Below are 27,164 nucleotides of genomic sequence, written 5' to 3'. Positions count from 1 at the left end.
GCTGCTGCCATCTAGTGGCTGAAAGGGGGGGAAGCACGTTAATTAAGTCAGATAAATAAAAGCGAAGTCAATATATTGCGTATATTTAAATAAATGAGCTGTCTGTAGGTTGTCATTGTTGATTAGTACAGACCTTGTTTTATGTTGGTAAATGTAATGATACAAAAGCAAGCTATTCATCACAATTGTATTTTTAGGTTATGAATAAAACAAAAAGTAGTGGCCTAAGGGATAAGTGGAAAGGTTTTTTGAACGCTTGTCAGTTAGGACAAGGGTGCTTATGCCCGCTTAGGTTTGCAATGTGCGCCATCACGTTAAAACAGGATTGGTGGCATTTTCAGTTCATTGCTTGCTTCCACACGCCTTCCCCCTCCTTGTCTCTTTCACGACAATAGTTAATGCATTAGAACGATTGTCAACTTGCCGTGTTTCTAGGAATCGGACTCGCTGTTCCGGAACGGCCTTTCAAAGTAAAAGCCAAAGGCCGCTGTTCGCCAGAGAGGCCTTCACAATAAAACAGTAATTAGCTTAACAATATATTTAACTTATATTGCGTCCTTAAAATATTGATTTTAATTCATTACAGATTTAACCTGCTTGCAACACAACTTAGATAAACCATTTCAAGTGGTTAAAGGGGGTTTCCTGTCTGGCTCATTTGATTTAGAACTGAAGTAAGGGAGAATAGTGTTTTATGAGTCATTCCTCATGGTTTCTGAAGATAAATCATCAGTTTGTCTGGACTTTGATATAGAGATAGGATCATGGTGGAGAAGGAACACCTTTTTTGGTTTCAAATTAAAGAAGAGTTTAAGGATGAAGTAAGCAGGACTTCAACTGGTCAAAAGAGATTTTAAAGTTTAATATTCTTGGTTAGCAAACAAGACATCTGATTATTATGTCACACATGATAATCTTGTTATAGAAACTAGCTTAAAATATTGGAGAAAATATGTGGATGTTCTTTCGTAGTATGTGGAATATGTGATGCTGGAAACATGTACGTTTTTCAATGTATAGGAGAAAATGGTTTCCTGAAACAGTTAGGTTGGGTAAATATGTAGCAATGGATGAAACAATTTTTAGAGTGAGTTTTTGTAATATCATTTGTAGACATCAATTAGGTTGTTTAGATGGCATTTAACAATTAAGACAGATAGTATGATTACAAAGAGTCAGAGTGGAAAGGGTTGGATTTATTTAACCTCAGTGTGCTAGATTTTTTATAGGTAATGCGTCCCGAGACCTGGACTCCCCCTCTGAGTTAGAAAAGGCTACGATCCCGACCCTCCAAGCAGACAAAAGACCTAACCCAACAGGCGACTCCTCCTTCTCCATCGAACAGACAGAGAACCAGAGCTGAAACAACAACAACAAGACTGCAGCCAGAACTATCTCCACCTGTGGCATCCAGAACCAAGCAGCATGCTGACGGGCAGAAATCAACGCTCATCAGTCCCTCAGACGGGACCATGAAGTTCCAAGCTGAGCACAAGTGCAAAGTGTGGGACATGAGAGCAGAATCCGCCCTCCATAAAAACAGCAGGGAGACTGTAAAGGAGGAGATGAAATGCGAAGCAGTGCAAGAACATTAGCATGATGAGGCATGCAGATGTAACTGGGCCAATGGCTGACAGCGGATGAAGTTACAGCTGATGGACTGAAGAGAACACAGAATCAGAGGAGTTGGCATGGTCGATTAGAAGTGAGGAGGCCGGGGTCACGGCTTGAGAAAACCAGAGGAGGAGAAAAGGAAAACGGGAATAAGTGAGTTTACACATAAACACACTTATTCACAAAACGCACATTTAAAGCATAAATACGTAAAGACAGAAAGATTTATTAAATTAAAAATAGCAGTAAACTATTAGAGTAAAATGAGAACACACTGAGGGTTAAAGGGGGCCACATGACAGAGTACAACCATATTCTTCAATCTTTTCATCATATTAACAAAATATTCTTTGACATTTTTATTCACGTGTGAATAAAGTAGTGGGATAGTTTTAGGAACCACTCTATAAGACAAATCTTTATCTGTATGGATAATGTTAAAGGGAGAGCTGGTGCCAAGCCAGATATCGTATTCCAATCTAAATAATTGATTTCACCATTGTAGCATAGTTATTACCATAGGAAATATGAAATTACTTCTGTTTTTAAATCCTTGATAAAGGAGGGATTCATGGTTGCATGTTCGGACATCCAGGGTTCCACACACTGCTAGAGAGTTTAACATTGATTTTTAGGTGGGCCAGAATTGATGACATGTGGTGGTTATACCATTGTTATCGTGAACAAAACATAAATAAGGACATAGTATCTGCTTGAAGATGAATGGATTTCATATCCTAGAGGGGATTAGTTATTGTGAAGACTCCACAAGGTATCTACTAATGTATTGTAAAGAACTTGAATTGACTTGATAAATAAGTGAAGATAAGAAGATGTATGGACCATAAATTAGTCAAGTGGTAAATAAAAATAGCGGAAAAGAGGGGAACTATTAAAGGGAAGTGGAAAATCAGTCTAATACACACTGATAAAAAAAAAAAATAAAAAAAAAGGGGGGGGGCATGAAGGAAGTATGCACTGGACTTTTTATTCGTGTGTGAATTTGGTAGTGTTTTAATTTGTTACAGTATTGATCAGTTCAAAGGGAGAGTTTTAGTAACAGCTCTATAAGATCAGATAAATATTTATTTATATAGGTCATGTTGAAGGGAAAGCTGGTTCTAAACAAAATATAGTATTTCAATTTGAGGTACTGGTTTCATGTTCAGACGCCCAGAGTTCCACGCACTGTTAAAGAAGGTAACATTGTTCTTTAAGTGCACCAGAATTGAAGATAAATTGATAGAATGAGTTATGGAATACATAGCAGATCTTTACAGATCCTAGTAATGTTTTGACACAAGATAGTGATGTACACATGTTTCTGAAATAGATCTATTAGTCATTTTAATACTAATTAGGTGTAAATGAATTGCAGTAATAGTAATAGTACAATAAGGAAGTGACATTTTTTTGGCTAGACACTTTTCAGGGAATGTGGGAAACAGCAAGGAGGGGTTGGAGATATCTTGAACATTATAGTTGTAATTGTGAATTAATAAATGATGGCGCTCCATATATACAGATTTGTATAGACGGAGGATGCTGACCTGTGCTGGAACATCATAGTCTCTGCAGAGCACGACACATGGCCAAAAAGACTGAGACCAACTGACCGACAGGGTAACTTGGGAAGGCACTGTCAATGACTGACTCTGCGGTGAACCTGACCAAACCTGACTTTACAACCTGACAGTGTGAGTGTGAGTGAGTGTATGTCTGCACCTGATCAGTGCAACTGCATGATTTAAAACGATGACTAATCAAGCATGTTTTGGACTAACACATTATTTTTGTGTGATAATAATGTGTGAAATGAGAGGTTTCCTAACATTGCACAAAAGGGGAAACCGTATCTAATCTGCTTCATGATGTTTCACTCCCACAGGAGGTGGCGGTTTGAAGAATGTGAAACTCAAACTATGAAATTTGGAATTCTGTTTCTTTTAGGACTGAATGATGGAGAGAAACACTCTCAAGTGTTTACTGGGAAAAATGTTTGGTATTGTCTTATAATCCATTATGACCTGAAGGTTTTCTTCCCATACAGGTTTTTGTTTACACATGAGAGAATGTGTAAAAAAGGGGGAGTGTAAACTTTACAATGTACATTTTTCATTTAGGGACTGAAAGGAACCTGCTGCCCAACTCCATTGTTCAATCTGACCATTGATTGACAGTTTTAGAATTGACCTGCTCCATATTTGGGGATAAGAGACTGTTTGATGAATGTTGACATGTCTCTAATATTGATTGAGTTATAGCAGGTAACACAGATAGAGAATCCGTGGCCAAGGGGCTGCCAGAGAGATGTAAGTCCAGAATGGAATACTGGAGAGGCTGACCGGTGAGTAATGTTTCAACAGACAACATCATGTAACTAGCTTGGTAAAGAAGTAAGAGCCATAGACTTTATTGTTTAGGTCATTATGGGGATATGCATTTCATCTACATTTGTAATAGAAAGACATTTGATGACAGTTTGTTGGAATTTTGTATTCATTTTTTAGTAGGATAATATCTAAGAACTGACGGGTAGAAGCAGTATCACCAGGAAGCCATTCACTTTGTTAGTATTGTGATTTTGGTTGTTTTTGAATCCATAAGATTAGTGTGTTTCTTTACCAGAAACATTAGCAGTTCAAATCATATTTTTAGATTTGTAATGGGATCTCAGGGATTTCATTTAAATAAATACAGATGCTTGTCAGAAATTCAGAGCTATTGAAATATGTTATTTAGTTTACCTAAAGATGTTGGGGTTCTTATTTAGTTGGCACAGTCCAAGTATTAAGATTCTGAAGCTGCACAATTAATTTAGAAAATCTGTGCACCGATGTCGGTTGTTGTAAGACACCCCACCAACAGGCTCCAAGTTGCCACGCACTGGTGGGTCAAACAGCCGAGGGCCCCAGAGCCCGGAGCGTAGGCTTGAGGGATTTGTATCAGATTTCTCCACACAGGTTGCTGACGCCGAAAGAGGGACCCGAGACGCAGGAGGCTGACTGTCAACCCCAGGCTCTCCGGCCCCGACCGAGTGACCCAGAGGACATCCCATGCCGTCCGCCTACAAGGAAAGGGGGACAACTGGTACCACTGTGCGGAGCCAGTGTGCGGCGGGGGAAAACACCTGCGAGGACCCTAGACGACATCAGGACAGATCTGGCTCTCGTCATGGAGGTCGACTCGGATGCTGTCATCAGCGGATTGGAGGAGAAGGACCTCGAGGACATCCATCATCCATCCAGCAGTCGTCCCGGGAGGCATCATCATCGGACCGGAGAAGGAAGATCGGGAGGACATCTATTCAGCATCGACTCGGAAGCCGCCGTCAGCGGATCAGAGGGGACAAAGACACGGCAAGCCAGGATGGCACAGGGGACTCCACTCTCCGCTGAAACAGGAGTGTGTGTTAAGTGCAACAAGACGGTGTATGGAGCCAGCCAGGCCTGCCAAGCTATGGGCAGCCTCTACCATGACAGCTGCTTCACCTGCAGCGCCTGTAGTCGAAGGCTGAGAGGGAAGGCATTCTACTATGACGCAGGAAGGGTTTTCTGTGAAGAGGACTTTCTGTACTCTGGGTTCCAGCAGTCTGCAGACAAGTGCAACGCAGGTGGACATCTAATCATGGACATGCAGGCCGGCAGGCCCTGGGGAAGTCTTACCGCCCCGGTTGCTTCCGCTGCGTCATCTGCAACGAGAGCGTGGACGGAGTGCCCTTCACTGTGGACACTGAGAATAAAAAGTATGGAGACTCAGCAGACAAGGATGCAGTTTTTTGCAAGTGCCTTGTGTAAATTGCACTCTCTTTTTTAAGAGTGCAAAAGAGGGAATTGTAAGGAAATATTTGTATGTATTCATGCAAACTGTGAAGAAGCTTGAAAATGATTTGTGTAGAAAACTGGGCTGGTTTTGGGCCTGCTAACATGTGGTTTTTTGAGGACAAAGGAAGAGGGGGAAGGTCAGGAGTTAACATACAGTCATCCCTGATGTGGGGTGTTGATGATAATTTGGGCAGCCAATCACTGGTCTGGAAGGGAGGCGCAGATAACTCCTCCGGTCAGCGAGGTATTTAGACAGGAACCCCGTTGTGTGCTCGCCCTCTTTCTCCTCTGGCTGGCTGGCTGGCTGGCTGGCTCACGTGAGTATCAGGTAAATGTGGGATCCCACAGAACTGTATGTAATTTGTACTGTATTGATTGTACTTGATTGTATTGCATTGTATATTACCATTAAAGTGGATTATTGTTTAACGGTTAAGTGTATGCTCTGGATTCCCTTCATGTAAGATAACAGCTATGTTTAGGGACGCGGGGGGATTTGGAAATGCGGCCAAGTTATCATTTAAATCTCCTAACAGTACTCTCATGTTCCGATTAACCCAGCTTCCCCAAATTTCTTTCTTTTTGGTGTCTATATACGCCGGGATCCGGAGACATGGATGATCCTGCGGTCCTGTGTCCTGGATCGCGAGCCCTGGATCTTGAGTCGTGGCTGTGGTCCTGGATCATCGGTCCTGGATGGATATCCTCGTGGATTCATCTTCCTATTATACACACATGCATTTCCAAACATTTGGACTACCTCTGTTGCTAATGTATTATCTTTTCAATTTACACACGGCATCTATTGCACGTCTGTCCGTCCTGGGAGAGGGATCCCTCCTCTGTTGCTCTCCCTGAGGTTTCTCCCATGTTTCCCTTTAAACTGTGGGTTTTCTCCGGAAGTTTTTCCTTGTACGATGTGAGGGTCTAAGGACAGAGGGTGTCGTATTGTCATACTGATATTCTGTACACACTGTGAAGACCACTGAGACAAATGTAACATTTGTGATATTGGGCTATATAAATAAACATTGATTGATTGATTTATTGATAAACAATAAAAACATTATTTTACAGAAGTTTTTAGTTTTAGTTTAGAGCTTGGTCTTCAAGTGGCCTCTTAGATACTGATGTTTGGTCAGAGCAGTTTAATACAGTGACACAGACACTGATTGGTGGCTCACAGCCTCTCTCTGTCTGTCACCTCCTCCACAGCACCCGTTCTTTCACATATCTCTCTCTCACATACACACAGCAAACGCAAGAGGTGTCTGGTTTCAATGTGGCAATGTGACACAACAGCACTTCTTCAGACGAGGGTCAGCAGAGTGAAATAAATGCTTTACCAAGTAATTTCACCGAATTCAGTCGAGTTACTTTTGCACTCTCATCCTCTCTGGGAATAGATATACTTATACAACATCTCTATACTTACTTTGAGTTGTATTTATGTGGTTATTTTAATTGTCGTGTACTAAAGTCGATGTCAAATGGAGATGGTTCTGAATAAAATTAAGTAAATAATGTCCAGGACATATTGACCTTTCTCTGTGCTTTTATGGGAAAGGATTTGAATTAGAAATATTTTTGCTGAATTCGAAGGAATTTTAAGCAGTAGTCTGATGATGGATGACTATTCAGGTAGATAAATACCTTCATTGCCTCGGCTTTCTTGTGAAACATCTCCTCCATGTTGTCTGCCAGCCTCTTCACCAGCCGCAGCCCATCAATCTCGTCCACCCGCACGGCCCGCTCAAACTCCTTGTATTTCTGAAAGGAAAACACACATTCATGTTATCAGGTTATAAGTACCAATGCATTAACACACTTAACAATTTGTTTTTCATTCCAATACACAAACGTGAGTTTATAGCATGGACATCCCAGTGTGAGCTCATAAAGACGATCAGTATATTATCTCCTGTTTGTGTTTTTTTTTGTATCTCATCTCAATCCTAAATTTATTTAATTAATCTCATCACTCTTAAACATAACATGAAACATAAGCAATATTTTTGGTTGGTTTATTTTATAAAAGGGCGAAGCTGGGGGTCTAATAAGGCTCTTTACAGCATGACTGTATGATAATGATTGCTAAAACTTTATGACAAAAAGAGTTTGACAGGGAAAAACCTGGGAGAAACGTTAAAACAGTGCATAAAAGGAGTAGTGTATACAGAGTAAAACCAAGAAATGCATTACTAGTGGCTCAAAAGTGGAATATAGCTGAGGAGGAGTTGCTTCCCCAAACTAATCTACATATGAACGAAAACAATCAGCTCAGCCAAGAGAATTATCAGCCACCTTCAGGTTTTACCAACCACACATTAAGCATCGATGACACGCCGCTGCCCTCAGTATGTGCCCTACACTAAATCACATTATTCTGCAATGAACGAATACTAGAGTGCTTAGCTCAACCAGTGCATTACTGGGGACAGTGACATTAAGTCTCGCTAATTCCACACCCATACATGCCACACACACACACACACACACATATATATGCAGAGCTGTTCTCAGTGAGGTGGTTTACTTGTACAGAAAAAAAAACATTTTTGAAATCTCTGCAAAGCTGCGGGCGGCTGTGTTTCACTCTTGGGGGATTTAACGGGAGATTACCGCCATATCAAATAGCATGCCCCCTCTAATGTTATGCCAACCTGCTAAGACGCATGCTCTGAGCTGTTCCTGTGCAGCAACACATATGAGGTGCATGGCGAGGGGAGAGGGATCACGGGAGGATGAGGAATGGGAACAGCATCAGACTCTCAGGCAAAAGCTTTCAGATTGAGGTAATCATCTAAAAAGAACTGCAGGACATCACCATGCAGGAAAGGGGTTATCTTTCTGCCTCATACCAAAAGTTTAGATGAGGGTGATTTACTTGTAGTTTAAGGTGAGAAGTGAGAGCAGAGAAGACTCCTGAGACAAGTCAGTCTCTTGGGCAAAAAGGACACTGAAAAGGACAATTAATGTGTTATCTTGTTAGAACTATGGATACATTTATTGATTGGGACAGACCAAGCCAGACAGACAAACACATGAAAAAGGTAACAGAAGGATAAGGAAAACAAAAAGAGAGACAGGAGTGAGAAAAACAATAGGTAGAGCAAACACTGTGTGGGTGTAAAAAGATCCAAGAGATGCAAAGATAGGTAGGATGAGGAAGGGTGATATTTGAAGAGTAGAGGGAATAAGGTTAAAATCACTACATTTGCATTTGGTTTAATATAGAATAAAAATAAGTGCCCAGGTGAAAGGGATTTTTTGATAGCAATTATAGCGATTAGAGAAAGGAGGGTCGGATATTTTTTGTCCAATTTACAGTATAATGAAGTTTGGGAGGGAGGAGAGGTTTAACGAAAGGTAGAGCAAAGAGGTACGGGAACGGCAAAGAGCTACTGTAAGATGCCATGGTTGAATACAATCAGGTTCATCAAGGGAAACACTCACTGTTTCATCTTTATCTCCATTTCATAGTATCAACACTCTTTCACAACCATAACACTGAAAAATCTGCGTGCCTATGAAATGCTGCCGAAGTGCTGCCGATGCTGCCAATTTCATTTGCATGTCACAGTTTAGAGTGTCAGAATTGTCTTCAAAAGGTCTGGTGTAGCCATCCAAAAATGCTTCACATATGGTGAAGGATTGGATCAGAAATAAGAGATAAGGAGATAAAGAAGATAAGAAATCCCACAAAGCAATGGAAAGATTCACCTAAAAGCATGTTGATTTAATACCCTCTTAGATACAGGTTTTCTTAAGAGCTGTTTTACGTAACAACAACCCCAACCTCAATGTTGACATATAATCTAAAAACATTTAGTTACATCTTCTGTGGCTAATCAAAGTGACTGGCTGATGACTCAGAAGCCAAATCACAGCAACCGTAACCGTATCAAAATCAGAGCGATAATCCCAATGGCTGACTGGCAACTGCAGTGTGTAAGAGCATGGGCGTAATTTCCACTGGGGTCAGGGGGGACATGTCCCCCCCACTTTTCAAAATCCCATTTGTGTTCCTCTCACTTTTTAAATGTGTTTATTATTTTTGTTTTACGCAAGCGGTCATCGTCACGGAGGAGCGTCTGTGTGTGTGTGTGGCACGAGTGCATCTTGTGAGAGACTAACAACGACGAACAACTAACAACGCCTGCAGAGCGGAATTAGGCACATTTCCATTATTAATAAAAATCCAGAAACGATCAATTAAATATTGGCTACATCTAAAAGAAAGTGACCCCCACTCCTACCACCACAAAGCCCTGCAGCATCAAGAGATGAACAAGAGTCCCCTCTCTCAGCTGGTCCTGACACTCGACGGTTCAAACTGTGATCAGCACCAGGCTGAGCCCACATCTGTTAGAGTCAACCAAATTATAACAAAACACACACAAAATTACCTCACTTATTGGAACACTAAATCCCAAACACAAAGTAAAATGCAATGCTATCTGGCCCTAAAAAGACAGTACACTGTGGAAGCCTACCTGAGCACAGTGACTGATGTTAAACACTGGAAGTTGTTGACAAAGTACAGACTGAGTGCTCACAGCCTGGAGAGAGAGAGAGAGAGAGAGAGAGAGAGAGAGAGAGAGAGAGAGAGAGAGAGAGAGAGAGAGACACACACACACAGAGAGAGACACAGAGACACAGAGAGAGAGACACAGAGAGAGAGACACAGGGACACAGAGACAGAGACACAGCCTGGCCATAGAAACAGGCAGGTACAAGAAAACATGGCTGCCAAAAGAGGAGCGATCATGCCAACAGTGTGGAGGAACTGCTGTGGAGACAGAGCAGCACTTCCTCACACAATGCCCAACTTTTGAACCTGTACGGAAACAATTCTTCCCAAAACTCAAACATAAGCATCCTCAATTATTTAAAAATGAAAATGAAAAACTAAAAATACTTCTGGGGGAATATAAAGAGAGCTGCATTGTGGCAGGACAGTTTGTCTCTGCCTGCCACAGTCTGAGGGAACCGGAATGAGCAGATACACCAGGTCTCACATCTTATACATCATATTCTATTTTGTACTCATGTATTATATGAATGAAATGAATCTGTATTCCTTGTAAAAAAAAACATGTTCTTTGCAGTTTGTTTATAACTGTTCATTTGTTTATTTGTATGTATTTTTGTACAGATGTTACAACTATACATAGCTTTGGCAATACTGTATGTAAATATGGTCATGCTAATAAAGCTTTTGAATTGAATTGATAGAAAGAGAGAGAGACAAAGAGAGAGAGAGAGAGAGAGAGAGAGAGAGAGAGAGAGAGAGAGAGAGAGAGAGAGAGAGAGAGAGAGAGAGAGAGAGAGAGAGAGAGAGAGAGAGAGAGAGAGAGAGAGACCTGGGCCCCGTCTCAGGTCGGTTAAATTAAATCCTTGCATCCCTCACTTGCGTCGTTTCCCTGCGACTAGTCCCTCCCACCAGGGAAGCATGGAGAGATGCAAGGAAACCACGAGAAGCAGGGGAATGAGTTTTAAGAGCAATGGGACGTCCTTTCCTCCGGAGCGTCACGTGAAGCGACGTCCGTTTGTGATGACACTGCACAGCTGATCGTCTGACAGCAGCCAGCTCTGTCCCCGTTATTTCCACACACACCACACACATAGCTCCTCCATTATCGCTCCTCGCTCCTCTGGCAAAAATAGGGCCATTGGGACGCTACTCAAGATGGCGCAGACAAATCAACGTCCGGTGAGACCGAGACCGAGGAGCGAGGAAATGAAAAATAAGAGAAGTGAGAAGGGCCCTTCGACTTCAGCCAGGGAAATGAGTTTTAAGAGCAATGGGACGTCCTTTCCTCCGGAGCGTCACGTGAAGCGACGTCCATTTGTGATGACGCCGCACAGCTGTTCATCTGACAGCAGCTCTGTCCCCTTTGTTTTCACAAACACCCCCGCCACACATTTACTGACACAAACATTTGTATCATCTGTTGTAGACCCAAATAAATAAAATAAGAACTCATTCTCAAAAAAGATAAATGCCATTCTTAAAATGTATAAACGAACAATAGTTTGATTAATATTGATTAGAGTGCACAATAGAAATAAAATAATTGAGAGAAGAAAAAGAGATATATTATCTATCAAAACCCAGTTAGATTAACATTCATTGGACTGCACACTTTGTTTGTTTGTGTGGATATGTAGCACATTAACATTTTAATAGCACTTAATGACTGACTGAATGGAAATGACAATAAATGAAAATGTAAAACGAAATAAGCGATCATGAAAATGTTTCCAATAAATGAATAAAATGATTTGTGACCACTTTGTTGTTCAGATATATCACATATTTGTAACTAAATGATACATTAATTGAAACAAAACACAGTATAAACTGAGGAGTGACTCTCTGAATTTCATTTATTTTCTTCACTACGCTGGGAAACGGCTCTCATGTCAAGAAGCATCAGATCAGTGCATGCGCTGCATCGTCCAATCAGTGAGCGATACACAGTAAGGAGGCGGGGCGAGTATCTGAGGATTTCATCGGAGGATGGTATGGTGGTTCCTCGGTTATCGATCCTCGGTCCTCCGGCAGAAATAAGAGCCATGGGACGGTACTCAAGATGGCGCAGACAAATCAACTTCCGGTGAGACAGAGGAGCGAGGAAATGAAAATAGTCGACCTGAGACGGGGCCATAGAGAGTTACGGGGGTTGTGTTTGTTAGCATCTGGTGCTAGCTCGGAGCTAACGGAGATTAGCTGTTTTAACAATAAGGAGAGTGAGGCCCAATCCCAAACCGCCCCCTACACCCTACCCCTACACACAGTGGCGGCGCCAGAGATTTTCTCTAGGGGGTGCTGTGGAGTAGCTTGATGTTTCATAGAGGGTGCTCAAACATTAAGGGTTTCCGATTAATGCACCAGCGCTGCTGTTGAAATTTCTACTGCAACACTCCCCACACGCACACACATGCCCCTTTCACACCAGCGCCTTTTCAGCTCTGGCTCGGAGCTAGAGCCTGAAAAGCGCCGGGTTTTCCTGTTCACACCGCAGCGGCGCCGGCTCTTAGCTCCGGAATCCGCTTCATTTCCAGCTCCAAAAAATTGTCGGTCCAGAGGCAAGAGCTTTGGAGCTAAGAGGCGACGTCGCTTACGTCTCTCTTACGTCGAGGCGTGCAGGAAACTATAGGTCACTTACGTAACCCCACTTCTCAGAGTAACATGAAGTGAGATGTCTCACTATGGGATGCGCCTCATCGCGGAGCAAACAGAAGCATCAATCTCATTACGCCAATCCTGATTGGCTGGTGATCTTGACGTCAACGTCAGGGGAAATCACCCCCTATAAGTAGCCTGCGCCACGACGCATGCGTCATTAAAAATAAGCACCTCTTCTCGCTTCACCATAGCAAGGAGGGCCGTCTGGTGAGACATCTCACTTCATGTTACTCTGAGACTGGGGTTACGTAAGTAACCTATAGTTCGATAGTTATAGAACTCCGTTCGATGTCTCACTATGGGATATTGTAGCTCCCGTATTGCCAGACGAGCTTATCTCGAAGATCACCGATCAACCAGAATTTAACAGGTGGAGTCCCGACTCAACAAGGTGCCCAGCACTGCTCGGGCCACGCTTGGAGCGGAGACGTCCAGCCTGTAAAAGCGGACAAAAGTGAGCGGCGAAGACCAGCTTGCCGCTGCACAGATATCCTGGATGGAAACACCCTTGAACAAAGCCCAGGATGTAGCCAGGCCCCGAGTCGAGTGAGCCCGCAGTCCCGAAGGTGCTTGCAGATTCTGACTCGTATAGGCCAAAGCAATCGCCTCCACGATCCAGTGGGATAGTCGTTGCTTAGTAACAGGCTTACCCTTGTGAGGTTTAGCCCAGGACACGAAGAGTTGGTCATTAAGACGAAGCTCTTTTGATCTGTCCATATATGTGTGTAAAGCCCGGACTGGACACAATAGATCCTGCTGCTGCTCCCCGGAGGAAACCAGCTGCGGAGGAAATGCCTCAAAGTCAATCGGGGTACACGAACCAACCACCTTTGGTGTAAAGGCAAGGTTGGGTTTCAACAACACTCTCGTTTGCCCTGGGGCGAACTGAGTGCATGAGGGATGTACAGACAGTGCATGGATATCACTGACCCGTTTAGCGGATGCCAGGGCCAGTAACAACACTGTCTTGAGTGACAGATGTTTCATGTCAGCTCCTTTCAGGGGTTCAAATGGGGTCATTTTGAGCCCATTTAAAACCACTGCCAGGTCCCATAAGGGCACCAGCGACCTGGAGACAGGGAGGAGCCTGCGAGTTCCCTTCATAAAACGGCAAGCCAAAGGATGTTGGCTAGCCGTCTTACCCTCAAAGCCCACATGGCATGCAGCAATAGCAGCCAGGTACACCTTGATCGTGGAAAAAGCTCTGTGTTTATCGATCAAGTCCTGTAGGAATGATAAAATCACCCCGACAGGACATTGAAAAGAGATGTGCCCTTCTTGAAGGCACCACTCCTCAAACACCCTCCACTTACAGTCGTAAAGAGACCTGGTGGAGGAAGCTCTCGCACTCTGAATAGTGTTTATCACCTTCTGAGGGAGTCCCACTGTATTCAGATTGTACCACTCACGGGTCAGGCCCATAGTGCCCCGCGCTCTGGGCGTGGGTGAAGGATCGCCCTCCTCGCCTGAGACAATCTGTCCCTGCGTGGTGGGGGCTGCCACGGCTGCCCGCACAACAGCTGATATATCCCCGCCAGCCCGTATATTGCGGGCTAGGGTGGAAACATCAGAGTAAGTGTGTGGCGTTGCTCTTTCACTCTGGCCGGAGTTAAGGGGAACAGAACCAGGGGTGGGAACGTGTACAGAGGACCCGGAGGTCAATCGTGTACGAGTGCGTCCCCGCCTAACGGTGCGTTTAAATCGTGCATTAAAGAGAACAGCTGTCATTGAGCATTTTCTCCCCTTGCGAACAGACTTAACGCGGCTCCGCCGTAACGCACCCACAGCGGACTCTCGATCCTTGGATGAGGAGTCCAGTCTGCATAGAGTGGTGCACCTCTGGACAGTAATTCTGTCCCTAGGTGCATAACACCCGGTACTTGTGTCGTTCTCAGAGAGAGGAGACGTCTGCCACTCCAATGGATCAGTTTGTGTGCCAGTGTGTGTGACTGGAGACAACGCAATCTCCCCTGGCGGTTCATACACGATATCGTGTTGTCTATCCTCACGGGGACATGAAGTCCTCTGAGAGAAGGCAGGAAGCATTTTTGGGTGGGGAACACCGCTAAAAGCTCCGGGTAATTTACGCGTGCCCGCTGGAGGTCTCTGTTCTAGAGACCTCTCACCGGGCGACCTTCGTAAGTCCCCTGTCAGCCCGTCTGACCTGCGTCCGTGGTGACCACCTTCCGTGAAAGGACTGCACCCGTAGGCGCGTCCCGCACTGGAAAAGTCAGGTGTAGTGCCACTACGCATTTCATAATCACCAAAACTCTCCGTAAGCCGTGGCGTTCGGGGTTTAGTTTTATTATGAGGCCCATGTTGAGCGGGTGCTTTACGAGGACATTTTCCTCCGTAATCTGACTCCGCTCGGTGGGCTTTATAGATAAAACCCTTCTTTCTAGGAGAGAGAGAACCTTTCTCTCCATAATGTGGGTTGACTCTCTCTGGGTTTGTGAAAACAGATAAATTATAACTGTTTTGAGAAGCCCAGGCAGACATCGTGAGTATCTCCTGCTGTATGCTCCTTAGAGCCAGCTGGGATGTCACTCTTATGGCTTGGACCGGCACTGCGCATGTGCGTGACGGAGGTGCCTTTACAGCTCCAGCCGGTACTGCGCATGTGTGTGCCGGTGGTGCCCTCACGGCTCCAGTCGGCACTGCGCCTGCGCGTGCCGGTGGTGCCCTTAAAGCCCCAGCCGGCACTGCGCATGCGTGTGGCGGTGGCTTCACGGACCCGTCAATAATCCGTCCTTTGAGAGATGCCGTAGCTGCTCTTGAAAGGGGAAGGATTGACGGGCCGTTCTTTACAGCTCTAGCCGGCACTGCGTACGCACGTGGCGGTAGTGCCCTTAAAGCCCCAACCGGCACTGCGCATGCGCGTGGCGGTGGTGCCTTCACAGACCCGTTTATTATCCGCCTTTTGAGAGAGGCCGTAGCTGCTCTCAGAAGGGGATTTATGGTTAACGGACTGTTTATTGTCTTTCTTTTCATTTTTTTGAGCTGCGCCCTTGGCCGGAGCCTGGATGCGTCAGCGGAAAATGGTTTATTCAGACAATAACGATGTGACATTTGTTTTGTGCGGACTTGAGGATGGCGTTGAGGCATCTCTTGAGGCGGCGGGGTCACATTTAGAGCCGGGGAAGGAACTTCCAGCTCCGTCACGGAGGGGAGAAGGAGGGGCTGTCAGGCCGCTCGCTTCTTCTTCCTCGCCTGCTGGCCGAAATTCTGGGTTGGCTGTGCCTGGGCTACAGCCGGAACCGGAGATTTTCTAGACCAACTCGCCCTCGTCTCCTGCCTGGGCTGGGGACTCGGGGCGGGCTGCGCCCTCTGCTGTCCTGGTACTTTGAACCCAGCAGAGCGCGGTGCAGCGTGGGCGAAGGGCCGCCGTTGCAAAGGCCGCGGCTGGACCCTTCGAGGGAGACAAAGGTGGAGGGCCTCGTCTTCCTTCTTTTTCGACTCGCACTTCCTCTGCATGGAAGTGAGAGCGGAGCCGAAAATCCCCTCGGGAACGATGGGCATGTCAAGCACATCTTCCCTTTCCCGGTCTGGGAGGTTGGTGAGGTTGAGCCATCTAGCTCTTTCCTGCACCACCATGATCCCCATTATCTTGCCCGTGGCCTGGACGGCGCAGCGTTGGACACGGAGACAAATGTCTGTGACCGCGGCTATCTCGTCCAGAGTGGCCGGTCCAGGATTGCTCGACATATCCTCACAGAGCTCCGCTTGGTATGCGGTTAGCATCGAGGAAACGTTCAGAGCCCTGGCGGACAATGCTGCAGCTCTGTAGGCCCGTTCCGTCATGGTAGACTGGAATCGGTCCGTTTTCGCTGGCAACGTGGGGTTCCTGCTTGGCGGCTGGCCCATCCTCGGTAGGAGGTGGGCTGCCACCAGCGGTTCCATAGGTGGTATGTGGAGCAGGCCGAGCCTCTCCATACCGTCACAGTCAAGGGAGTGGGCACCCTGGATTGGGGCCTTGTTGCTAAAGGGCCGGTCTCTCCACGAGACCGACACCTCATCCAACATCTCCGGGAAGACCTGGAGGAGTTGCCTCTTTGCCCTCGTTGTTTGGGAAAAAAGTTTTCCCTCGTAACGGGACCTGGAGGTCTCCTTGGCCACTTCGGGCCATGGGATGTCTAGTTTGGCCGCAGCGCGCTGACACACGGCTTGTAGGTCCATACTGAGACAGGGCGAAGCTGGTGTGCTGTCGCCCGGGGGAGCAGCCATCGCTCCCGGCTTTGCAGCCTGAGTCGATGACATGAAGATGTCGTCTTCCTGCTCATCCGAGTCAGACAGGAGGAACTCAGAGGTGTACTCTTCGTCCTCCATGTAGTCTAACTCCAGGACATCTTCCGCGGGTGAAACCATGGTGAGGTCCAGTCGGGAGCCCCAGCTTGGTATAGCGTGGGGCCCCGTTCCCGCATTTCTTGCCGCCACCGGATCTCGGCCTGATATGGCGCGGGATTCCGGTTCTGCGGGTGCCGCTGTCGGTGAGCCCCAGACCGCAGTGAGGGGCTCCATCTCTGCGGCAGACGTCCCCGTGTCTTGATTGCCGGTCGGCAGATCAGTGGACATGAGGGGGTCCCGTCCCGACAGGTTAACTTGTTGCGCTAACCTTCGGTGGAGGCTCTTCACGGTGAGGCGGGCACAATGTCCGCACGAGCCGGGGTTGTCGATGGCCTCCTGGGCGTGTTCCAGCCCGAGGCAGGACGAACAGATCTGGTGTGAGTCTGTGCCTGACACTTTCAACCCGCAACCGCAGCGCCGAGCCTCCGAGTTCCTGACTCCTCTGGTGTGAGGGGGAGAGGCATCCATCTCGTTCGCCGTGAGGCGTGGAGAGGGTCCGCTCATGACAGGTACGTTCGAGAAAAAAGTGTTTACCGATCTGTCTTTAATCCGGGGGAAAAAAGGACAGCGTGGGTATTTTTCTCTCAAAGGATATTACCTGGTATGGTAATATTCCTGTAATCCTTTTCTCCTCCGTGGAAGAGAGAAGAAAAAAGTGTCCTCGCTACCGTGGTGTCGGTAGTGAGGGAAAAAACACAAGTTAGCAACTGGTGTGTTGCTAACTTGAAGTCAAAACCTTACCTTACTCCAGAGGAAGAACGGCGAGGTTGACTATAATACTCCTCTGTGAGAGAATAGGGTAGCCGGCTAACGCCCGTCGACCGAAAATTAGCTTTGGGTTCAGTCTGTGGACTGTTAAGCTAGCCCGGCTACCGTTCGAGATGTGCTCTGAAGCGAGAAGAGGTGTTTGAATGACGCATGCGTCGTGGCGAAGGCTACTTATAGGGGGTGATTTCCCCTGACGTTGACGTCAAGATCACCAGCCAATCAGGATTGACGTAATGAGATTGATGCTTCTGTTTGCTCCGCGATGAGGCGCATCCCATAGTGAGACATCGAACGGAGTGTTATGAATGAGAACTAAACCCACCTCCCCTGAACATGGGTCGACTGCTATGCCTGCCTACAAGCAGTAGTGCCTATAAACACACTTTATAAAGTCAGGCAACACTAACCAGGCTTCGTGTGATTCTGTTTATTTGTACCTTACTTTGACCATCCGTTCACTGTTATCGATCATTGTGGAGAGAGGCAGACGTGTTGTTTTGTATTATTGCAGCTATCGGATGCAAGTAGTCAGTTTAGCTTCGGTTGCTATGCTAACATCACCCGTTTTATACCAGAGAAACTTTCATAACAGCGTTGTGATACCAAACAGTGTCAATTCAGACTGACACACATTCACTTAGGCTAAGGGGAACTGGGGATATGCATCAGCTGCTTGTGTGAGTCGGACAGTGAATACTTTAGAGCGGCCGCTGCAGTGTGAGCTAACCGGGAGCTAACGGGAGAATAAACTCCCGTGGAAGAGCAGCCAATACTGCAGCGGTCGGTAAATGCTGCAGAAACACATTAATAAACAATGAACCACGGCACTCTGGAGCAAAGTATAAGGTTGGAGAAGTCGTTATTCAATTTATTCTGGCTTCCTGTGATTAAAAGCAACACGATCATCGACCCGACGCTGTTGTTGTTGTGAGCGCCGTAATCGCTGCCGTTGGGGAGCAAATCAGCGATGTAAACGGTGACGTCATGACGCAGCAGGGGCAGCTCTGGGGCGCCAGTGGGCGATGTGAACAGAGCGGGAGCTGAAAAGGGAAACCGGAGCTGAACCAGAAAAGCTCCCGCTTGGAGCTAGAAACTGAAAAGCGCTGGTGTGAAAGCCGCAATAGTGTACCCGCGACTGTTACAACAGGGTTGCCAACTCTCACGCATCTGGCGTGTGACACACGCTTTCACCCTCAATCTCACGGTCTCACTCTGCCCAAACTATTCTCACGCCAAAAACAAGAATACCGAAGACTAGAAACGGTTTTGAAAACTTTTGTCAGGTAGTGATCGTCTTCTCAATAGAACATCTTTGATAATGTCTTCTGGCCAATCAGAATCAAGATAACGGCGTGGTGTTGTTGCAGGAAGTCCCGACGGAGAATACTTTTGCTGTAGTACATCTATACATCGATACAACATTACGTGTTGATAGAAATCAACACGTAATGAAATAAGACCCCACGGTTTGATGATTGATAGGTGTGTGGGCTGTCTTTCATTTTGACACACAGAACAATGGGGCTATCCACCCTTATCCACAATGTAAAGTAATTCACACAGCCTCTTCCCTCTTCTCTCTGTGAGGAGCAGCAGGTTCAGCTTTCAGAACAAAGTAACAAAAAACTAAAATGGCATTCATTTGTTTAAATATGTCGTGTAGTAATTGATGTATTTATTTTTCTTCTCAAGAGAGTACCAAAATGTGTATTTTATGTTAGTATTTCAAAAAATCTCCTGGGGGAGAATCTCCCCAGACCCCCCTGCAGGGGTTGGGCTTTCAGCATGTCAACTCTTTCACCTGTGGGGAAATTGCAGGATTGGCTCCAGGTCGCCCTTTTTATTTACTACAAGACAAATGTGCCTTTTTATTTCATACAGTTCAATTTGGATTGAGACAGGGAAATAATCTAAACCTCACGCGTGGTGTTTCACTGTCAAGGGGGAGCGTGTATGTAATTACATTGCAAATACTGACTTCACCCCACCACTGTATGGGTTAGCCCTCCCATAGATTACCCAACAAAAATACTCTCTGGCAACTGCCGACCCGTATTGCGCAAGCGCAGATCTAAGATCCAGTAGAAATGATAAAAAAGTAAAAGTCTGCTGCTTATTGTTCTACTAGGCCAAAATAGAGTGTGTTAATTAATATGTTTGGCAGTTTGGAGTAAGTCTGTAGATTTGTTGGTGTGTGTGTTTCATGTATAGGCATCTCACGATAATTAATTTTGTTGGATACATTTTCCAGGAAATTATTGCGATAAACAATAATATTGTCGGCACTGTTGTATGACCATTTTAGACCCCTGACATAATGATAATATATAATAATAATTGAAGTACATCCTTTCGAACTGCTAGTCACATCCTCATGTAAATGGAAATGTATGGAGTTCATTTTTATTTATCGTACGATAAGTCAATTAATTGCTTATCGCGACAGGCACACAATAAAACAGTGGAAACAAACATGTGTTTGACTTTCATTAGTGAATGAAACTTTGTGCCCTTTATAGTCTGTGTCCAATTTTGTGTATTTGTATATATTGTATATATATATATATCCTATATCCTATATATATGCTAAGGTCCCGCTGCTGACACGATAGCAGTCATTTAGTGCACATATGTGTAATTAAACCCATGATATCAAAATCTCACTCCAGCCAGGTACCCAAAGTTGGCAACCCTGGTTACAATGAAGGCTCGATAATCAACTCACGGCATATAGGTGTATGCAGGGGTAAAGTGATATTTTTACAAGTGGGGGGTGGACCTCACCTCCTTTAGGAGGGACCTCACCTCCTCTAGTGTGGTCCGGGAGCATGCTTCTCCGGGAAGATTTATTTTAAATATTGAAGTTAAAAGCATCAATCAGGTGCACTTTGAGAGCAACATTAAGAGCTCTATGGATACATCTCTCAACAACACCCATATGAAACAGAAGTTAGAACTGTAAACAGATTTTCTATTTCTTTATAGATATTTTTCAAATCACTCCCCTTTTTAAAACAAACCGTTTGAGACCCACTGAGATAACTAGAATTTAAAGTTAACTATTTAAACACAGAGTCCTTTACTTCACCTGAGCTGAGGTTACCTGAGACTCTCAGTCTGACAGGAGAGAGTTCTCCCTCCACCTTGTTGTTGAAAAAGCTCCTTATATCCGTTAGCTTGGCTAGCTAGCACCAGATGCTAACCACAACGATCTCCAGTAGATACCCACCGGTGCGCGAGCTCTCTCTCTCACTCGCGCAAGCACACAAAATGGCTCGTGCCACACACACACAGAGCAGAGCTTGAATTAAATACAGAGACCCAGAAGTAAGCTACTTGTACTCACAAGGCCTATTATGTGCAGAATCCCTCTCGCTTTCAGGTGGTTTTGATTGAGTGTCCACACGTGGACGCTTTAAGGACTAAAAAACGATCAATTTTTCACTTTGCTGTTAGCAGATAATTTGGCGCTCTAGCTAACAGGAAGTCACTCAAGTGTCACAAAGTAATTTAGCCTATGGGTAGGTCAAAAATCTAATGGGTGCTAGCCATTGGCCTAATCATATCACCTGTGTTGGCTTTATGTTTTTGGTCAAAAATGTGTTTGTTTTACATTTGCATTGATGTAATCAATATTTTTTCTAATTTAATTTAATAAAAATAATAATAATAATTTTCGCAAAAAACACTTATTTCTTGGGGGTGCTTAGGGGGTGCTTTGGCAATCCTGGGGGGTGCTTCAGCGTGGTTTGGGATTGGGCCGGAGAGTCCTCTCCTGTCGGACTGAGATAACGTCACCTCAGGGAGGTAAAGGGCTCTGAGTGATTAGATTGTAAACTTTAGTCTAAGTTATCTCAGTGGGTCTCAAACGGTTTGGTCATCTATGTAAACAAATATGTCCATCTATGTCATATTAGTTGTATATAAAATAAGTTAAGAAATCCTTCCAATGTGTACTATAGGTCAGTACAAAATAAAAAACACAGTTTGAAAGGGGAGTGATTAGTCAAATATGCATAAATAAAAAGAAAGAATGCAGACTAGGTAAGATAAAGATAGGAGAGAGGAGTTTATCAATGATTTGTTATTGGTTGTGAGCATATTCTAATGGTTTTTGGAGAATTGAAATATATACAGTTCTGTTTCATATGAGTGTTGAGAGCTGTATCCATACATCTCTTAATGTTGCCCAGATTGATGCATTCAACTTCAATTTAAAGAAAAAAATCTTCCGGGGGTACATGCCCCCGGACCCCCCTAGAGGATGTGAGGTCATCACAAATAAAACAGGTTCACATGGATAGGATACTAGATACATCTGCACACTCATCATATACACTACACATTTTTCTTGGCCTTCTTAACACCATAGTCCCTAATATATTTGTAGAAAGGCAGGAAATGGAATTAAATTGAGAAAATGTTTCATTGCGGAGGACCCCCTTGTTTTGTGTGTCCCCCACTTCTCAAACCAAAGTTACACCCTTGTGTAAGAGGAACAGAAAATCCAGGTTTAAAGCCAATCCTGGTCCCTGGCTGGCAGTAGTGGGCTGTTAGAGCTGACAATTCTCTCTATGAGTCCCCAAATAATTTCTTGAAATCTCTTTTGTCTACAGCTCCACTAAATCCTTGTCCATGAAACTGTCTCAAACTTGACATTACACTTCACGTACAAGGAAAGCACAGAGTGCCTAAGGCCTGAGTGGAAGTGATAATGTGTTTGCGCTCATGTTGGTCTGGTCAGTGAGAGGGTTAGAGGGTACAGCTGACCACAGGCTGTCTGCAGCGCTATGTTCAGCCAGGCAGACCAGAGAAGAACTGGCCTAATTAGCCAGAAGCTATCCTCTTCACATCACATCAACATCACAGTATAGCCAACTGACATACATCCAGAACCACCATTTCTCAGGAGACGGGACAGCTTTTAAAACAGACTTCATTGGCATCTTAAAGTCTTATTATAATATAATATTGACTTGTGTAATTGGTTTGATACACTTTCAAAATGTTTTTCATAATAAAGTTGGTCTTTGTTACCTGAGAAGCACCTCACAAGTCCTGGGACTTTCTGTTTCAGGGACGGTGACTTATATTGGGATGTACAGTAACACAGGAGCACCTGTTCATGTCCCCTAGTTTAGCTGCTCATCTCCTGCTGAGCAGTCATATAGTCTCACAGGAATTGTATGTTTGGCCTCACTTGCTGGTGAGCACACACATATTCTCTTTTTCCCAAGGAATGTTCTATTGCTGGCTTGTACACCTGGATACTGGCCTGGTTTAGTCATACACATACTAATTTCAGCATGGAGATTAGCAAGCCTATAATATACTCTGGCATTCAGCTTTAGAAATGGACTTTCACGTGTGATCTTTACAAACATCTAAAACATGACATTGAAAAAAGTAACCAGAAAGAATCGCCTGCAAAGCCAACGATGTTGTTTTTGGCTTTTTAATATAATCTTTCTCCACTGTGGCTTTTTAATATAATCTTTGCCCACTGTGTTAACCACATATGAAATTGTATTCAGTTCCACTCAATACTTTATATTTAAGTCCATGAGGCGTCAACATGCTTTGACAATGCCACATTTTAGATGGATAACTTTTTATTAGCCAACAATGTCATAAACCACACTAAGTGACTTACTCAAGCTTAAAATGTGGTGCTCAGGGTGTTGCACACAGTACAGAGTCACACCTTGAAGCTGCCCTGTGCACTACTAAGCCAAAATAACAGTCTACCCATGAATCAAACGACAGCCTGCAGTCACAAATGTATTTCTCAAGAAAATATTTAGATCAGGCTGCTAATGCTATGTATCTATTATAAAATGTATTTTCAACTATAGACTGAGGCAACCAGTGGTGACACATATTGTTGGTCTGTTGTAACTCAATCCCTCTTTTTCTCTCCCCCCTTCACCCCTCTGCTGTGCCGCATCACATGAATGAGCTGATGCTGCTAATCTCTCTCCTACACAGTGTGCTCTGACTGTGGGACAACAATCAGAGGCTAAAATCCCCTTATCCAGGCTACACTTTAGCGCACAGAAACAGAGACAAGTGCAAGCCTGCATGTACACACGTGCATACAAAACTCAATAAATAATACAATATGTCTAGAATAGGTGCAAAATATCTATGCAGGAGTAGAGGGCAGGAGAGGAGAGCACTGTTTTTCTGTGTGTGTAAGTCTTTGTTATTTATTACCGTGGAGTGTAGACTTGACCATGAAATAATAATGTATGTGTTTGTTTCTGTGTATGTCATTTCCTTGGGGTTTGATAATGTGATTAATGAAGGGGAAAAACTTCATTTCACACCAAGACTGATCCACATGCCCCCAAATCCCAGCTCATTTTACGCATCACCAGAGCCCACTTTAACTTGGCCAACTCTCACACAATCTCACTGCCTTCCTGAGACAGCACCCCCCCCCCCCCCCTATCCCTCTGTCTGTCTCTCTCTCACACACACAAATGTAACCATGAACTGACAGAAGACAATGTGTTTGCACAAGTGTTAAGTTTAAACACAGACATAAGAATCAGATTTTAGAATAATGAATTAATGAATGAGGAAATTGAACTTCCAAATGCAAATAAACAGTGTTGTTTATTTTGTTGTTGCTCAGATGTTTCCTGTCCCTCAGGATTACAAAATGAAATTAGACATTCACAGCAGAAAGGGAGAGGTAGAAGCATTTGCCAAGCAGTCTCATTCAAGCTGTGTTATTGGTTTCCATTCACAAAATGCAGCCCTGTCTGTGTTGTTTGCTTCTGTCTGCTTGTCTGACTACGAGTGGATGAGTCTGGTTTGATGAATGAAAGAGACACAGCCCAGAAAAGCCTCTGAGTGTGTGTGTGTGTGTGTGTGTGTGTGTGTGTGTGTGTGTGTGTGTGTGTGTGTGTGTGTGTGTGTGTGTGTGTGTGTGTGTGTGTGTGTGTGTGTGTGTGTGTGTGTGTGTGTGTGTGTGTGTGTGTGTGTGTGTGTGTGTGTGTGTGTGTGTGTGTGTGTGTGTGTGTGTGTGTGTGTGTGTGTGTGTGTGTGTGTGTGTGTGTGTGTGTGTGTGTGCGTGCGTGTGTGTGTGTGTGTGTGTGTGTGTGTGTGTGTGTGTGTGTGTGTGTGTGTGTGTGTGTGTGTGTGTGTGTGCGTGCGTGCACTGGAGGAAACAAGGAGATACTAGGGACACAGAGACCAAAGAGTCCACTTAACAGACCCTCTGATGTACTGAGGCCTCTGTAATAAGCAAACATGTGGAACACACAAGAACATTTCTAGTGGCAATATTTTTAGTCAAAGTTTCTCCGTTTTTCTTCAAGATATATAATGATCACCAAAAACAAAGAAATGAAAACGTGAAAAAAGGAGAGACTGGAAAGAAAGGATGTAGAGCAACAGGGACTACGTCTAATTTTAACAATACTCCTATTTAAAAATATTTGAATATAGGGTACATCTTGCAAATTAGAATGAATATTGAATGCAATTTTGTAAAAAGTATTGCAGCTGCAGATCACAAAATGTGCAAATACAATTTAAATTATTCTAAGCAGTATTTGCCATCAGCAGTAAGATCCAATATATGTACTTGAGGTAACTTGCTGAATAAGATTTTATTTAGAAGAAAACTAAATTAGTAAGTGGTTAAAATGACCCATCTAGATCATCCATTAGTATTAATAACCCAACATATACTAGCATTCTGTATGCCTGTCTCTGGAGTGTGCTATTGGTAACATATCATATTTTGATCTTATCTAAACATTAATAAGACTAAAATAATTGCAGGCTAATCTATGTATCAGTTTTATGTTCCCAACATGTGGAAAATATTATATATTTTTACAAAATACAACAGGTTTTAAGGTCAGACATATACAACGCTAAATAATTTAGTACAGAAAGCCATTACTGGGAGAAATGTACCTCTATGAAGAGCTTTTTCTGTGTGTGAATGCTTTCATGTGCCTTTGTGTCCATCAAGGCAAGCTACAACGTTGTGCCAATAGTGCAATAACATAATCTCCCAATAAGGACAACAAACGTCTTGCAGTGTCATCCTTTCATCAAAGCACCACTGATTCCCCAAAGCCATGTTTGCAATTACAGCCAACATAGATCAGGGAGGCGGGGGGTAGCGAGACAAAGGGAGAGGAGGTGAGGACAGAAAAAAGAGAAGAGGCCTCACATGATTCAATTTCATTCAGCTTTCTGCCATAGTGTCACTGGGCTACTACCGTGAAGTCTCTTTGCAGAAATGAGAAAAATAACCCAGAGAGCTGGGTTGAGAAACTGTCTGGAACAATTGCACTTTGACTGACGCTGTATCCACTCCAAACACTCTAAGTCTGTTTGAGAAGGGGACAGAAGTGCCACCCCATATCCACAGCAGAAAATCACCACTGGATCACAGGATCTCCCAGGAACTCCAAATCGCTGCTGTGCCCTCCTCCTTTCATACACTGACTTGTATGCTAGCCGACAAATTGTTCCCTTTAAAAGAACAGCGCTGGCTGGAGATGAAGTGGAACAATTAATTTCACGCTTGTCCTCCCTGCCTCAAAAGCATGTTGGTCTGAGTCCCGTATCTGGTGGCACAGAGACACGGATTGTAAAACACACACACACACTCACACCACACACGCTTACACACAATGTAAATCAAACACTTGCTGTGAATGCTAATCACACTGACATAAAACAAGTCATCTTTGAACACAAATAAAACTCATGGGATCATAAACTCTTCCTGCCTGACTGGCCACACTATCATCGCTACTCCATTCACCATAATGCAATCTATCAGTGGGGATGAATATAATATTGATCATAATGGGGAGATGTGTCAAAGTGAGATCAATGCGCTGTGAATGAATGGGGAGGTTTGTGAGAACACATGCACGCACACACAGCTTTGACAGACCACTCAATCATACGGGGAGAAGAGGGCCGCTCCTGAGAGGAAATAGACTGTGCCATAAGGTGTCTGGGAAAAGTTGCATTGTGGTCCGTCACCGGGCTATGGACATATACCATGCCGTCAGACTTGCAGTCAAAGGCATAACAAGAATGAGCAGAAACCAAATTGTTGTATAACTAACATTTGCCACCCTGTTCCCATTGTTCTTCCCCTATTAAACAAAGTGTCCTCTCTGCCCTGCTGAGTCACAGCTGAAGGCAACATAAAGCACCTGTGGAACATACTCACTTGGCCACATGCAGTAAAAAAAAATAACTACCCGACTTCCACGCGTCATTTTGCTTGCCAGACAAATAATCGGAAATATCAAAACTAAATGAAATGGATGAGATCTGATGAAAGATAACTGGATCCTGCCTTGTGTCAGACTTAATAACAATGTTCCAAATACCCGATCTCTTTCTCTTTTGATTGATTAACGCTCTGTTAA

At 44.4% G+C, this 27,164-nt stretch overlaps 1 protein-coding gene across 2 annotated transcripts in view; it reads right to left on the bottom strand.

Annotated features, from left to right (window-relative positions):
* Positions 1–27,164, bottom strand: part of cacna2d3a (calcium channel, voltage-dependent, alpha 2/delta subunit 3a) — a 140,913-nt gene that overhangs the window by 102,606 nt on the left and 11,143 nt on the right. Inside the window, exons 1-2 of one of the 2 annotated variants that reach the window (XM_071203773.1) lie at positions 10,852–11,215; positions 7,092–7,208 (exon numbers count right to left, since the gene is read on the bottom strand). In XM_071203773.1, the coding sequence (XP_071059874.1) occupies positions 7,092–7,208; positions 10,852–11,067 (333 nt within the window). In that variant the 5' untranslated portion in view covers positions 11,068–11,215. Of the gene's footprint in view, positions 1–7,091; positions 7,209–10,851; positions 11,216–27,164 lie in introns of those variants that run through there. The other variant, XM_034087218.2, reaches the window with a different exon arrangement.

Source organism: Pseudochaenichthys georgianus, chromosome 7 (genome assembly GCF_902827115.2).
Source record: "Pseudochaenichthys georgianus chromosome 7, fPseGeo1.2, whole genome shotgun sequence".
Lineage (NCBI taxonomy): Eukaryota > Metazoa > Chordata > Actinopteri > Perciformes > Channichthyidae > Pseudochaenichthys > Pseudochaenichthys georgianus.
The sequence above is the reverse complement of the archived record's forward strand: the minus strand, read 5'-3'. Positions and strand labels throughout refer to the sequence as shown.